Below are 14,805 nucleotides of genomic sequence, written 5' to 3' on the forward strand. Positions count from 1 at the left end.
TTGATTACTACCTAGCCAAATCTTGAAAAGGCAATTGTTTTTTCTCTTGTAAATCGAGTCAAATAGTTTATTTACATAGTTAAATTCAGTCCAAATGAACCATCTGTGGCAGAAGTTTTGTGACATAATTACCTTTGGGGGTGTACTATTTAACGTGTTCATTTAACTTTTCACTCATGCTAACATTTTAACACATATTTATTTCTCTAATTTGAAATTATTTAACAATAGCTAAATTGCAGTTATATGAACAAGAAAATTTCCCATATCCACCATTGCACTGTTCGTTTAGACTTGACCATGGGTTCAATGTAATATTTTCTTTATGTGTTATCAGCAAGAGGTAAACTCTCGCTCTTACAAGCTTACCTTGGAATCCCTGCAGAAGGAGCCATTTGGCCCCTCGGATCTGCACCGACCTTCTGAATGAGCCACTCTACCTGGGTTCGCTCCCCTGCCCTATCGCCACAACCCCCCCACTCCACAACCCCATCTACCTGCCTACTTTGAACATCTTTGGCCACTAAGGTACAATTTGATTGGCCCATAATCCACCTAACCTGGGACTGTGGGAGGAAACCAGGAGCCCCCGGAGAAAGCTTACGCAGGACACAGGGGAGAATGCGTAAACTCCACACAGTCAGCCAAGCTGGAATCGAACCCGGGTCCCTGGCGCTACAAGGCAGCAGTGCTAACCACTGTGTCACTGTGCCATTTGGAGCAAAATGTAGGCCGATGACACTGTTCCTCAGAACTCAGTTAGTAAAATGGGCTTTTGTTGACAACTTCATCATAACTTCACTTTGTCATTTTACATCTGGTCCATAAAGTTTGTACTGCGAATGTCTGATTAATGCTGCACATTAGGGTTAACCCTAATACCGTGCACCTGGTATCTGCATGCAGGATGTGGCCTCGCATCCTGTCGATCGTAGTCATTGGCTAAAGCAAGTGTGTGAAAGTAAAAGTTTTGTTTTATTTGGGGTGGCGATATTTGGCCTATTGCACTGGAATCCTGCCAGCTAATCAGAGGCTGTCAACGATACATGGGATATGTCTAGAGCTGGGGGCAAGCTGAGCTGCAAGGTTATGGGTAAAAATGGAAGCCAATTATTACGAGAAGCAAACCTCCCCCAATATATTTTTGGCAGAGTAAGATTTATGGAATGTGATTCTGTGACAGACTTTAAAAACATCAGGGGTGGCAGAGCACTTCTCTGAATGATAAACAGTGAGATAAAAACCTTGTAAGGTCTCCAGTATGGATTTAGGCACTAACTTTGTACTACAAAATGGGAATAGTCTGTCCCTTCAGGTCAAATAGTGTTGGTGCTGTGATGCTCACAAGAACAATCATCTCTTGTTATAATGACAAACCAGAGGACCTGAAATCTGCACTCTGATCTAAAATCAGCTTTGCCACGTTAATTATAAAATCACATTTAGGTTATTTTAATTGGATTCTGAGACTGAATAAAACTGGATCAGAAAGTACAAAGGGGACAAATACGTGTCTATAATTGAGGTTCTAACTCTTGAGTTATGAAGACATTTTCCCATCTCTTTGTAGACCCAAACGGACTAGGTGCCAGTGTAAAAATGGCAATGTGACTGCAATATTAATATTTCTTTTGGATTGAAGAGGTGAGACAACAGTAAAGCAGTCCTTCTGACCTCTTGACTTCACACATGGGTGTTCCTGTGTTTGAAAACTGAGTAACAATTGTACTCTTTCTGCTTGAAGCAGTCTGGTTTACAGAGCAGTCAAGGATATATGTTCGTGCCAACACTGATGACCATTCCTACCCTCCATAAATAAATAACTTTTCTTTTTGATTTGTTGAGCAGACACATTTGGAAATAAGGAACATCATTGCGAGGACTCTAATGGAGGTGTTACAAATTCCCTTTAACTGGATGATCTGATTGTGCCACTTCTTCGCATTCTAACGACATGAGGAACAGATTGTTTGATTTACTTGTCTTTTTCTTTTTCAGAGGAGGAGCGGCGGGCGATAGCCAACAACCGCGAATACAATGAAAAGTTTCAATATGCCGTAAGTGAAGGCTTATTCTTTGTAAATCTGCATATCTCATTTAGTGACTGATGGCGGCCGAGTACATATCTGACCAAATACCAAAGTACCTCTGTATTGTGCCGTTTCTTTGCTGAGTAATTTTGTTAGGCAGTGGACCTTATTTATAAGTTTATACATTATTCCACAAGGCGATAGGGTTTGTTGGTTTTGATATGAATTAGACATGCATGAAATTATTACCAATACAGCAATAACTATTGCTAAAAATATTTACTTTCTCGAACATATATATGTCATTTATATATCATTTATATATATATTATGTATATCATTTTTTTTAATTCATGGGATGTGGGCATCGCTGGCTGGGCCAATATTTATTACTCATTCTTTATTGCCCTTGAACTGAGTCATTTGCTAGACCATTTCAGAGGTTTTTTTTAAAGAGTCTAGTCAACTACATTGCTGTGGGTCTGGAGTCACATGTAGACCAGACCATGTATGGATGGCAGATTTCTTTCCTTAAAGGACATTAGTGAACCAGATGGGATTTTACAACAATCAACAATGGTCATCATTAGACTTTCAATTCTAAATTTTTTAAATTTAAATTTCACCGTGGGCCCTGGTGGGATCAAACCCAGGACAATACCCTGTGTCTCTGGATTATTAGTCCAGCGGCAATAACACTGCGCCACCACCTCCCCAAAACCTGCTGACGTTCACTCTCCCGCGAAGAAGTCGATGAATGGTTGCCACCTTCGGGCGAACCCCAGTGCAGATCCCCTCAAGGCGAACTTAATTTTTTCCATACCCAGAAAACTTGACATGTCCGAAGGCCACAGTTCGGTCTTCGGGGATTTTGAGTCCCTCCATGCCAGCAGTATTCGCCGCCGGGCTATTAGGGAAGCAAAGGCCAGAACATCTGCCTCTTTCTCCCCCTGGACTCCCGGGTCTTCCGAAACCCCGAAAATTGCCACCTCGACTCATCACCACCCTTGTTTTCAGCACATGGGACATGACCCCCGCAAATCCCTCCCAGTACCCCCTAAGCTTAGGACATGCCCAAAACATGTGAACATGGTTCGCTGGTCCTCCCGCGCATCTAGCGCACTTGTCCTCTTCCCCGAAGAATTTGCTCATCCGAGCTACCGTCATGTGGGCCAGGTGAACGACCTTAAATTGTGGGCTTCCGCCCACAGCCCGTCCTCCATCTCCCTTTCCGAGCTCCTCCTCCCATTTGAGTTTCAGTTCCTCCGGCTGCAGTAACTTTTAACGAGCAATGCTTCTCAAGTTGTCACCTTGACTGAACTGTCAGTCAAGACATTCCACTCGAGGCTGCCAAAGGGAGAAAAGGGTCTCGACATGCATGTTGTACCACTATCCGGGGAGGAGTTATGATCTCATGCCACAGCTACTTGACTTGGTGGACAAAACATATCCATAGTTATCTGATTGCTGAACGATCTGTGCTGGCTCTCAAGAATAAGCCATGGCCAGCACTGCTGCCCTGTCTTTGCCTTTCATTTTACTGCAAATGTCACTGAAATTGGCCCTAACTGAAACGTCCCTAACAGGGTAAAGCTAAACGTTAATATGAAGAATGAACCATTTCCTTACGCCTCTCCAGACACAAGAAGAGCGGCACAATGGGCTATTTGTTATCCTTTCACCTTTGTTGAAATCCAAGCAAGACTAAAGGGACAAAAGCTTCCATCCAACGGAGAGGATTTGAGATGAAATCAGTTTGTGTTCCCAACTTCATATTGAATCCACTGGATAAAACTGGCTGCAATTAGGGATTTATTCATCCTAATTGGGGTAATGTTACACCATGAAATGCGGTGTGGAAAATCACAAGAACTCAGATCAGGATCAATAGCCTTTTACTGCAAATACAACTGCTGGTCCCAAATAGTTTTTTGCTTCCCATGTGATGGGATGAGTTCCATAACGATGAAGAAGATTCCGTGAAGAATGGACGAGCAGCCCAAACTCCTGTTTCACTTCAGAGTCAATAACATTGGGAAGAAAAGCTAGAGGTTCTTGTCAAGGGAGTTTGAAGGATTCAGGTGCTTAGAAAGCAGGACCTCGAGGTTGTAATCTCAGGATCACTGCTGGTACTGGACGCTAAAACATTTGGGTGGGATAGTGAGATCAAACACATCCCCCATATAACCTGTATGTAAAATGTAGAAGGGAGAACTTCAGATTTCTTATGAATTCTAGAGCAGGAAAAGCTCAATAATGTGATTGGCTCCACTTTACAATCCCTGGGGCTGCCTGCAGAGTTTGGGAATGTGGTTGCTTGAAATCCTGGATCTCAGAACATCACGGCAATGGGTTGGGGGGGAGCATCTATAGGTGGAGCTGGAGGATGTCCATCTTCCAGCCTCAGAATGTTCCATGAGCTCCATCTTCATTTTCAAGAGAACCATCTTCTTTCTTCAGCAGTGAGCCAGTGATGTTGGGTGTCTTTTCAATATGGTACTCGGATAGGAAAGAAGACCGGCCACCATCCAGCTCTGCCCTGTCACTGAATAAAATGTTAATTAATTAGACACCTGGCTGCCTAATTAATGAGGTTGGGGTTTGGAGATATGGCCTATTTTCCTGCCAGCTTCCAAGTGATAAACGCTCCATCCTCCCACCAGACATAGGGCGAGATTTTGCCGCCCACCTGCTGTCGGAATCATCCTGTCCCGCCAAAGGTCAATGGAGTTTAGGCTGCCTCACTACATCCCTACAATGGATCCCACCACGGCAGGGCTGGAAAATCCCGGCCTTTGTCTCAGATAGGAGAATTCCGTATAAGCCTAGTTGCTCAGTCGGTAGAGCATGGGACTCTTAATCCCAGGGTCGTGGGTTCGAGCCACACGTTGGGCGCTTCCATATTATTATTTGAGAATATTGAACTGAACGAACTGTTTTAGGACAACATGGCAGCACAGTGGTTAGCACTGTTGCCCCACAGCGCCAGGGTCCCAGGTTCGATTCCCGGCTTGGGTCACTGTCTGTGCAGAGTCTACACATTCTCCCCGTGTCTGCGTGGGTTTCCTCCCTGGTTTCCTCCCGCAAGTCCCGAAAGACGTGCTGTTAGGTGAATTGGACATCCTAAATTCTCCCTCTGTGTTCGGAACAGGAGCCGGAATGTGCCGACTTGGGGATTTTCACAGTGACTTCATTGCAGTGTTAATGGAAGCCTACTTGTGACAATAAAGATTATTATAAGTATAGAAAATTGGAAAAGCATTCCAAAATAGTAAGAGGAAAGAAACTGAAGGAAGAAAAGGGGAAAAAAATAGAAGGGAAAATGGCCCTGAGGCACACAAATACATCAGGATTACAGTGATCGCACACCAATGTGAAAAATATTTTAAATAAAGTCAGGGAGCTAGATTCAATCATATAGAATTGAAGGATGTGATGGTGTCTTGATAGAAACTTGCTTTCAGCTGAGTTGCCACTGTGAACTAAATATGCCTGGCTATGGGGTTCTCAGAAGTAAGGGATGGAAAAAGGAGTACGAGGGATTGATAAAGATGCAGAAGGTGTTATTATGCTGGAGTCTCAACTTTCCAATGATGGACTGGGATAATGGGAAGGGGCTTTCGAATGCATCCAGGGCTGTTTCCGTGGACCTTCAGGTAGCAGAGCCCTTGGGAAATGTTGACCATAGCCCAATAAGTTCAAGTTGAAAATAGATAAAAGTATAAATCAGCTTGAATGTGTTTATCTTGAAGTTAACTAATTGCAGTTGGTTGACGGAACCAAAACCAGATTACTGGAGTTGTATATGCAGCATTTTGCATCACATCAGAGGCCTTGGTTTACTGTGCAGGAGAATGTTACTCTGCCTCAGACTTCTTCAGCCACCAGGAAACAAAGATGGTGTTCATGCACCGAACCATCGAGCATTAAGAGCAGTGTCAGAGAAGCTCGAGCCCAGTCTAACTGAGTGGCTCCTGGTGCAGTACCTCATTGCCCTGCCTGCCATTCACTGCGGCACCATCATGCTGTGAGATGGAAGAGCTTGTGAGCAAAACTGGCCTTTCCATTCCAGAAGAGCTGAAAAATCCACACACACACAAAAAGCGTTTCAAATCATGCCAGCTGCTCTGGGATACTGCAGCTAATATTGATGCAATTGGTATCAACCCACCCCAGAACCAGGTGGACAAAATAAAGGGACACACATAAAGAAGCAACACCGCGTCACTGACCCAGCAGCAGAGGTCCCTGGCTCCTAGCTCACTCGATAGTGACGGACGGCACTCAGCTGAATCTGCAGCCATCTGTTCCATTGGTACAAGATGAGTGATGACCCAGAGTGCGTCTTTAGCCACGAGAAGAATTTATTTCAGAAAATATTACTTGCCCGTCTGATAGATTCATGATTTTGCTTTTTTTTCTTAACTCAGAGCAATATACATATTATCTTCTACGCTGCTGTGGTTTTTCACTTGACTGCAATCTGGGGTGTTCTCATCAACAGTAAATTCTCTGGTGGCAGGCTCTGTAGTTATTTATAAGTTCTGATACTTACTCCAAGGAAGATAATTTATGTCCGATAAAAACAAATTTAGAATAAGCCACCTAGCGGCAGAAGGGTCAGAGGTTCTAACCTGACTTCCACAACCTGTATCAGCTAGGCTTGCATTTGATGGCGATGTACATTCCCATATATTGTCTACTTCCCAAGTGTATGTCCATTTGAAATATTGGGCACAGATCCGTTTTTCCGGTAGCACAGTGGGTAGCACTGTTGCTTCGCCGCTCCAGGGTTCCAGGTTCGATTCCCGGCTTGAGTCACTGTCTGTGCGGAGTCTGCACGTTCACCCCGTGTCTGCGTGGGTTTCATCCGGGTGCTCCGGTTTCCTCCCACAGGTCCCGAAAGATGTGCTTGGTGAATTGGACATTCTGAATTCTCCCTCGGTGTACCCGAACAGTAGGGGATTTTCATTGTAACTTCATTGCAGTGTTAATGTAAGACAACTTGTGACAACAATAAAGATTATTATTATTATTTTAAAGGCATAACTTCAAAAATGTCTTTAAAAATGCTCCGACTCCATCTGGTGGACATTTGTGCATCAGTGGTTATATTTACTGGCCATATTTGACCTCTTGAAACATTTTAATATTGCAGCACACTGCCATGTTGTTTATGCCACAGTTCCAGAGGACCATAGGCTGCTCTCCCCTTTGAGGGTCACCAGACCTCAGGCAAGGGGCAAGGTTGAGAAGGCAGAGCCTTCATCAATAACCTCAGCCGGTACGGGAATTGAACCCATGCTATTGGCCTTGCTCTGCATCACGAACCAGCTGTCCAGCCAACTGGGCTAAACGTTTTTCCTATGCAAGTATGGAGCAATCTGCTTTGACAGTTGGGTATTTTGCTTAATCTTTCAGCTGGTCAAGAATTAATGTTTATGTCATTGCAACAAAAAGTATTTGAAATTTGCCGTGTTCTGAATAATGGACAATATTAGCGGGATTCTCCGTCGGTGGGATCCTCCGCTTCACCGGCAGCGCACTCACGCCCGCGGGTTTCCCGACGACGTGGGGGTGCCCACAATGGGAAACCCCATTGGCCAGCTGTTGGGACGGAGGATCCCGCTGCCGGCGGGGCACGGCGCACCAAAAAGCGGGTGTGGCGGGACAGAGAATCCTGCCCCATATACCTGGGGTGGGGTGGGGATTGTTTATATATTCTCTTGTCCATTGCAGTAAACGTGATTCTTGTGTGGCCAACACCCAGACACATAATTGGTGGTTGTATTAAGTGAACATGCAATAATTATATATAGTTTTAAAAATGATTACTTTCTGTTTTTAGTTGGGGGTGGAATCAAATTCAGTATTCAAACTGGTCGCACTTGCCAAAACAAGGAAAGTACATTCTACTTGGGTTCAGTAACTTAGCCCCTTCTCCATGGCCTGGAGTGTGACTTCCTTTTACAATTTGTACCTTGGCCAGGGCCTTGGTTTTGTTACTGGTACCTTGGTCTACTTCTAATATGATTTCATTTTGGAAGACACTTTAACATGGTTTAAACAGATTATGGATAAATGAACAGGAGTCATAAGACCATAAGACCATAAGACATAGGAGTGGAAGTAAGGCCATTCAGCCCATCGAGTCCACTCCACCATTCAATCATGGCTGATTTCAACTCCATTTACCCGCTCTCTCTCCATAGCCCTTAATTCCTCGAGAAATCAAGAATTTATCAACTTCTGTCTTAAAGACTCTCAACGTCCCGGCCTCCACCGCCCTCTGTGGCAATGAATTCCACAGACCCACCACTCTCTGGCTGAAGAAATTTCTCCTAATCTCTGTTCTAAAGTGACTCCCTTTTATTCTAAGGCTGTGCCCCCGGGTCCTAGTCTCCCCTGCTAATGGAAACAACTTCCCTACATCCACCCTATCTAAGCCATTCATTATCTTGTAAGTTTCTATTAGATCTCCCCTCAACCTCCTAAACTCCAATGAATATAATCCCAGGATCCTCAGACGTTCATCGTATGTTAGGCCTACCATTCCTGGGATCATCCGTGTGAATCTCCGCTGGACCCGCTCCAGCGCCAGTATGTCCTTCCTGAGGTGTGGGGCCCAAAATTGCTCACAGTATTCTAAATGGGGCCTAACTAGTGCTTTATAAAGCTTCAGAAGTACATCCCTGCTTTTATATTCCAAGCCTCTTGAGATGAATGACAACATTGCATTTGCTTTCTTAATTACGGACTCAACCTGCAAGTTTACCTTTAGAGAATCCTGGACTAGGACTCCCAAGTCCCTTTGCACTTCAGCATTATGAATTTTGTCACCGTTTCGAAAATAGTCCACGCCTCTATTCTTTTTTCCAAAGTGCAAGACCTCGCACTTGCCCACGTTGAATTTCATCAGCCATTTCTTGGACCACTCTCCTAAACTGTCTAAATCTTTCTGCAGCCTCCCCACCTCCTCCATACTACCTGCCCCTCCACCTATCTTTGTATCATCGGCAAACTTAGCCAGAATGCCCCCAGTCCCGTCATCTAGATCGTTAATATATAAAGAGAACAGCTGTGGCCCCAACACTGAACCCTGCGGGACACCACTCGTCACCGGTTGCCATTCCGAAAAAGAACCTTTTATCCCAACTCTCTGCCTTCTGCCTGACAGCCAATCATCAATCCATGTTAGTACCTTGCCTCGAATACCATGGGCCCTTATTTTACTCAGCAGTCTCCCGTGAGGCACCTTATCAAAGGCCTTTTGGAAGTCAAGATAGATAACATCCATTGGCTCTCCTTGGTCTAACCTATTTGTTATCTCTTCAAAGAACTCTAACAGGTTTGTCAGGCACGACCTCCCCTTACTAAATCCATGCTGACTTGTCCTAATCCGACCCTGCACTTCCAAGAATTTAGAAATTTCATTCTTAACAATGGATTCTAGAATCTTGCCAACAACCGAGGTTAGGCTAATTGGCCTATAATTTTCCATCTTTTTCCTTGTTCCCTTCTTGAACAGGGGGGTTACAACAGCGATTTTCCAATCCTCTGGGACTTTCCCTGACTCCAGTGACTTTTGAAAGATCACAACTAACGCCTCCACTATTTCTTCAGCTATCTCCTTTAGAACTCTAGAATGTAGCCCATCTGGGCCTGGGGATTAATCAATTTTTAGACCTCTTAGTTTCTCTAGCACTTTCTCCTTTGTGATGGCTACCATATTCAACTCTGCCCCCTGACTCTCCGGAATTGTTGGGATATTACTCATGTCTTCTACTGTGAAGACTGACGCAAAGTACTTATTCAGTTCCTCAGCTATTTCCTTGTCTCCCATCACTAGATTACCAGCGTCATTTTGGAGCAGCCCAATGTCAACTTTTGCCTCCCGTTTGTTTTTAATGTATTTAAAGAAACTTTTACTATCATTCCTAATGTTACTGGCTAGCCTACCTTCATATTTGATCCTCTCTTTCCTTATTTCTCACTTTGTTATCCTCTGTTTGTTTTTGTCACACCATTGATTCTTTCCAGAAAAATACTGGAAGGTACTTGACATAACACACACCCCACCCCACCCACCCCTCAAAGGCCCCCCCTCTAACTACTAATTTCCTCATAGCAAAGCTCAGCAGGTGTGAGCAGCCACCATTGAGAGTTCATGCGGTGGTTTAGAAAGATTCTTGACTATCAAGGAGTCAAACGGTCTGAGACTTCTGGTGGCGGCCATGGAGTGAGTGGTCGCACATTTGGAGGCTCCCGCTCGTGGCGTTTTTTTCGGACCTTTTCCCCGTTTAACAGGTGGATGTGACACGGAAAAAAGGTGCAGGAGAGTGAGTGGAAGAGATTGGCCCTCTGGTGTATGGAGCCGACGGCCAGAAACGGTCGGAAAAGAGGGCATCAGTCTGTTAGAGCTGGTGCGGGGCCTGCGACCCACGGGGAGATGGCAGAGGGGCAGGGAGCGACCCTGCCTGCTCAGTGGTCGACGGACCAGCTGGTGAGCTTCCTGGACGAGAAGTTCACCCAGCAACGTAAGGAGAGTCTGGAGGACCTGGGCCTGGTGGCGGATTCGATCAAGGCGGTGGTCGACCGCGTGGAAACGAAGCTGCCGGCCCAGGGTCAGGCGATCCAGAAGATGGAGGAGGGGATGGGGGAACACGGGGAGCAGTACGCCTCAATGGCAGCGGAAATGGGGCTGGTGAGGGACCAGCAGAGGCGGCTCCAGGAGAAGGTAGAAGACCTAGAGAACCGGTCATGCAGGCAGAACATATATGCCGGGATTCTCCGAGCCTCCGCACCGAAATCGCGCTAGGCGCAGGGGTGGAGAATGGGGCGTCAGATCCACGATTGGGTCTGGTACCGGGGCACGAACCTCTGCCGACCGGATAATCGGCGGCAGTTGCGCGTGCGCGCGATCACCGCGGCGCTGGTCTGGGGCCGTTGAACGAGGCCACCATTGTGTGGGCCACGGAATAGCTGGGCCAAAAGGCCCGTTGACGGAGGCGTGAAATACTTTGGCGTTTACGCCGGCGTCAACACTTAGCCGCCGTTTTGAAGAATCCTGGCCAAGGATCGTGGGCCTGCCAGAGAGGAGTGAAGGAGCCGATGCTGGCGTGTAAGTGGGGTGGATGCTGGAGCAGCTGCCAGGAGAGGGTGGCACGGCCTTTGGAAGTGGATTGACGCACAGGGCGCTAATGAGGAAGCTTCAGGGGAACGAGCCGTCGAGGGTGATGGTGGTGCGGTTGCACCGGTTCCTGGGCAAGGAGCGAATAATGAGTTGTGCCAGGCAGACGAAGCACCGCACCTGGGAGGGCAGTGAAATCCGAGTGTACCAGGACCTGGGTGCAGAACTGGCCAAGAGGAGAGCCAAGGCAGCCCTCTGCAAGAAGGGGTGAGGTTTGGGCTACTGTACCTTGCACATCTGTGGGTGATCTACGAAGACCGGGAATTATACTTTGGTTCGGCGGAGGAGGCGGTAGAATTTGTTAAAGACAATGGACTGGCAGGAGAAGGCGGACTTTAAACTCTAGTGGAGATGCTGTGATGCTGCTGTTACCTTGTGGTTGGGGCCATTTTTGTTCCGGCTTCAGGTTTGCTCTTTGTTATTTGTTAGTGGATGGGGGTTGGTCTCTTTGTATGGGCTTGGAGAGGAGTTGTTTTTGCTTGTTTGCACTAATGTTCGAGCGGGGGGGAGCGGAATCAGTGGGGGGGTAGGATGCTGGGCGCCATGGGCGGGGGCTGCCAGGCGAGTTGGACGGGCTAGTTCATGGAAGCGCAATGGGGGGGTGAGTGGAAGGTCAGTTGGGGGATGGGGGGCAGGGATTGTTGGTGGGGGATTTGGGGGGTGGGGGGGAAGTATTTCTGACAGGGCAAGGGCTTTTAAACTGTGACGGGAGGAGGATCGATAACGGTGGGTGCCGAGGGTGGGCCTGGGGAGGTGTGGGACAAGGGCCGGAGACTGGCCCAAGAGGGGCTATGGTTGATCGGCGGTGGGGGGGGACCAAACTGGTCACGTGGAAAGTGCGAAGATTGAATGGGCTCGCCAAGAAGGCCTGTGTGTTCGCACACTTAAAGCGATTGAAGGCAGATGTGACCATGCTACAGGGCACTCGCCTGAAGGTGTGGGACCAGAGTAGGCTGAGGAAAGGATGGGTTGGGCAAGTATTTCATTCGGGCAGGCTTGAGAAAATTAAATTTGCCTTGAGGGTTCGTTGCAGGGGTTTGCTCGGAGGTGGCAGCCGTTCATCGACTTATTTGAGAAAAATTAAGCTGTCAGCTGTGGGTGGGGAGGAGGGGGACAGGGGAGGCATGAGAGAGACCGGTAAGGACAGGAAAATCAACGGAGGGGTGGTTGGGGAAGGTGGCACTGTTTCTGTAAACCATGTCTGATTTTGAAGCACACCTCCTATTTTCTGTCTTCTTCCCTTACTGGAAACTTTGTTTTTAACTGCACCTTGTCCTCTCTCCTGTTTTTCTTTATCTCTTCCTGTCTCTCTTGCCTCTCTCCGTGTTTTCCGCCTTTCTAGGCTTTCCTTTTTTGCATAGGCGCACGGGGACCTTTGCCTTCAGCTCCAAGTCCCGTTGCTCAAGCGCGTGGGACTACCAACATAGAAAATATAAACCACACGCTCTTTCCCAGCCGGCGCAAATGCGGGACGCCCAAGATTCATTGGGTCTTGGAGATGCCAATCACAGAGCTGAAGAAGATGGTTAGTTTTAGTTTATTTACACAAATTTTGAATCTTTTTTTGCGGGGGATGGGGGCGGATGTCTTCACGGCGCACCAGTGTGTCGCGGCTGACACAATGGTTGGGAACCACTGCATTGGAATCTAGTTTAATCCCAGCTAAACTTTAAACTAGCCAAGCATTTCTGGTACAGTTTACTCAACTTGGTGGACTCATTCCTCAACCACATTTTTTTTATCCCCAACTGTTGGAAAGTTGAAATTTGAACTTGTTTACATGAAATGAAGTAGAACAATGTTATTAGATGAAAAACAATCGTATACAGAAGTTCAGTCTCTGTTTGCAGAATTCTGGGCGCGGTTCTCCCATGCCGCGCCGTACCGGAGAATTGATGTTTGCGCCATTTTCCCCCGCGCGAAGCCGGTCAGACGCCGCCCCGCCATTCTCCCAACCGGCGGGAACGGCTTCACCGTGGTCTGCGCCGCGCACGTCGGAGAATGCGCCGCGCACGTCGGAGAATCCGCCGAGAGGGCAATCGAGGCGCTTCACACAGGCCCCCGCTATTCTCCGGCCCAGATGGGCCGAGCGGCCGCTACGACACAACAGGTTCCCGCCGGCCCCGTCCACCCCTGGTCGCTGCCGGCGGGAACTCTGCGGGAACGCTGGGGGGCAGCCTGTGGGGTGGGAGGGTGGCTCCTTCACCGGGGGGGGGGGGCATCTGATGGGATCTGGCCCGCGATCGGGGCCCACCGATCGGTTGCCCCCCCCCCCCCCCCCCCCGGCCTACCTCTTTCCGCGGACGGCCCCAGAACACCGGCGCCATGTTGGCGAGGGGCCGTCGTGCGTAAGTGGTTCCCCGCTCATGTGCAGGGTGGCACGGTCCAACTGCGCATGCGCGGGTTGGCGCTGCGGCCATTTGGCGGCGTGTAAGGATGCTGAAATGGCGCGAACCGCTCCAGCGCCGTGCTGACCCCCTGTGGGGGCCAGAATAGGTTGCACCCGGGCCCTGTTCACGCCGTCGTGAAATGCGACGGCGTTCACGACGGCGCGAACACTTAATTTCCATTTTGGAGAGTCGCGCCCTCTATCTTCACTGTACAGCCATTAGGCAGCCTATTTCAGTTTGATTTGCTTAACGTTGGTGCATCTTGATTATTCAAATGTCCCTGGCTATGAAATATTGACAAATGCTAAAATAAGTCATGTCTATAAATGCTTATAACTTTCTAAACACAAAGTATTCCTTCATGGGATGTGGGAACTCTGGCTAGGTCATCGTTAATTGGCCTTGAGAAGGTGAACTAGCTTTTTGAGCAGTTGCATACGACTGAGTGGCTTGCCAGGCCATTTCAGAGAGCAGCTACGAGTCAAACACAGTTTTGTGGGTTTGGAGAAAGGCCAGATAAGACAGGAACGGCAGATTTCCTTCCTTTAAGGACATTTGTGAACCAGATGGGTTTTTACGACAACTGAACATCTTTTCATGGCCACCGTTGAGACTAGCTGAGACTAGCTTTTAAAGTTCCAGATTTTTATCAATTGAATTTAAATTCCGCCAGCTGTTGTGGTGAGATTTGAACCCCTGCCCTCAGAGCATTAACCTGGACGAGCCCAGTGGCTTTGCTGCTACGCCATCGCCTCCCTAACTGCGGTGGTAATTATAAGTACAGTTAAAATTTGGCCTTTTGCAATGTCCTGTTTTGGGAAAGTTTGACCCACATGACTAAAATATGTCACATTAGTTCGAACCATAGAACAATAGAATTTCTACAGTGCAGAAGGAGGCCATTCGGCCCATCAAGTCTGCACTGACCCACTGAAAGAGTACTGTAACAAATCCACGGAAGCAGACGTCCCTTTGGCAGAATCCCTTGTATTAACAAAACCAATATCAGTACAACCATGCACACTCAGCTTGCTGTCTGCACTGGGAGAGCAGAGGATCTGACACTCCCTGTTATATACAAAGAAAAGGTTCCCTGATTGGGCCACTAATCAGGGAATTCGTATTCCGATTAGCCAATCTCAAAGACCTGGTCTAAGTCATTGCAAGAACCCTATCTGGGCCGTGTGGAGTTTGC

The 14,805-nt window shown here is 47.5% G+C and overlaps 1 protein-coding gene and 1 non-coding gene across 2 annotated transcripts in view; both read left to right on the forward strand.

Moving 5' to 3' along the window:
• LOC140387321 (phospholipid-transporting ATPase ID-like) overlaps window positions 1-14,805 on the forward strand; it is a 207,143-nt gene that overhangs the window by 13,065 nt on the left and 179,273 nt on the right. Inside the window, exon 2 of the mRNA XM_072470249.1 lies at window positions 1,999-2,057. Within this exon, the coding sequence (XP_072326350.1) occupies window positions 1,999-2,057 (59 nt within the window). The remainder of the gene's footprint in view (window positions 1-1,998; window positions 2,058-14,805) is intronic.
• trnak-cuu (transfer RNA lysine (anticodon CUU)) lies at window positions 4,854-4,925 on the forward strand. Its single transcript has one exon. It is a non-coding gene; the product is annotated as a tRNA-Lys (tRNA).

This window comes from Scyliorhinus torazame, chromosome 12 (genome assembly GCF_047496885.1).
Source record: "Scyliorhinus torazame isolate Kashiwa2021f chromosome 12, sScyTor2.1, whole genome shotgun sequence".
NCBI classification, from domain to species: domain Eukaryota; kingdom Metazoa; phylum Chordata; class Chondrichthyes; order Carcharhiniformes; family Scyliorhinidae; genus Scyliorhinus; species Scyliorhinus torazame.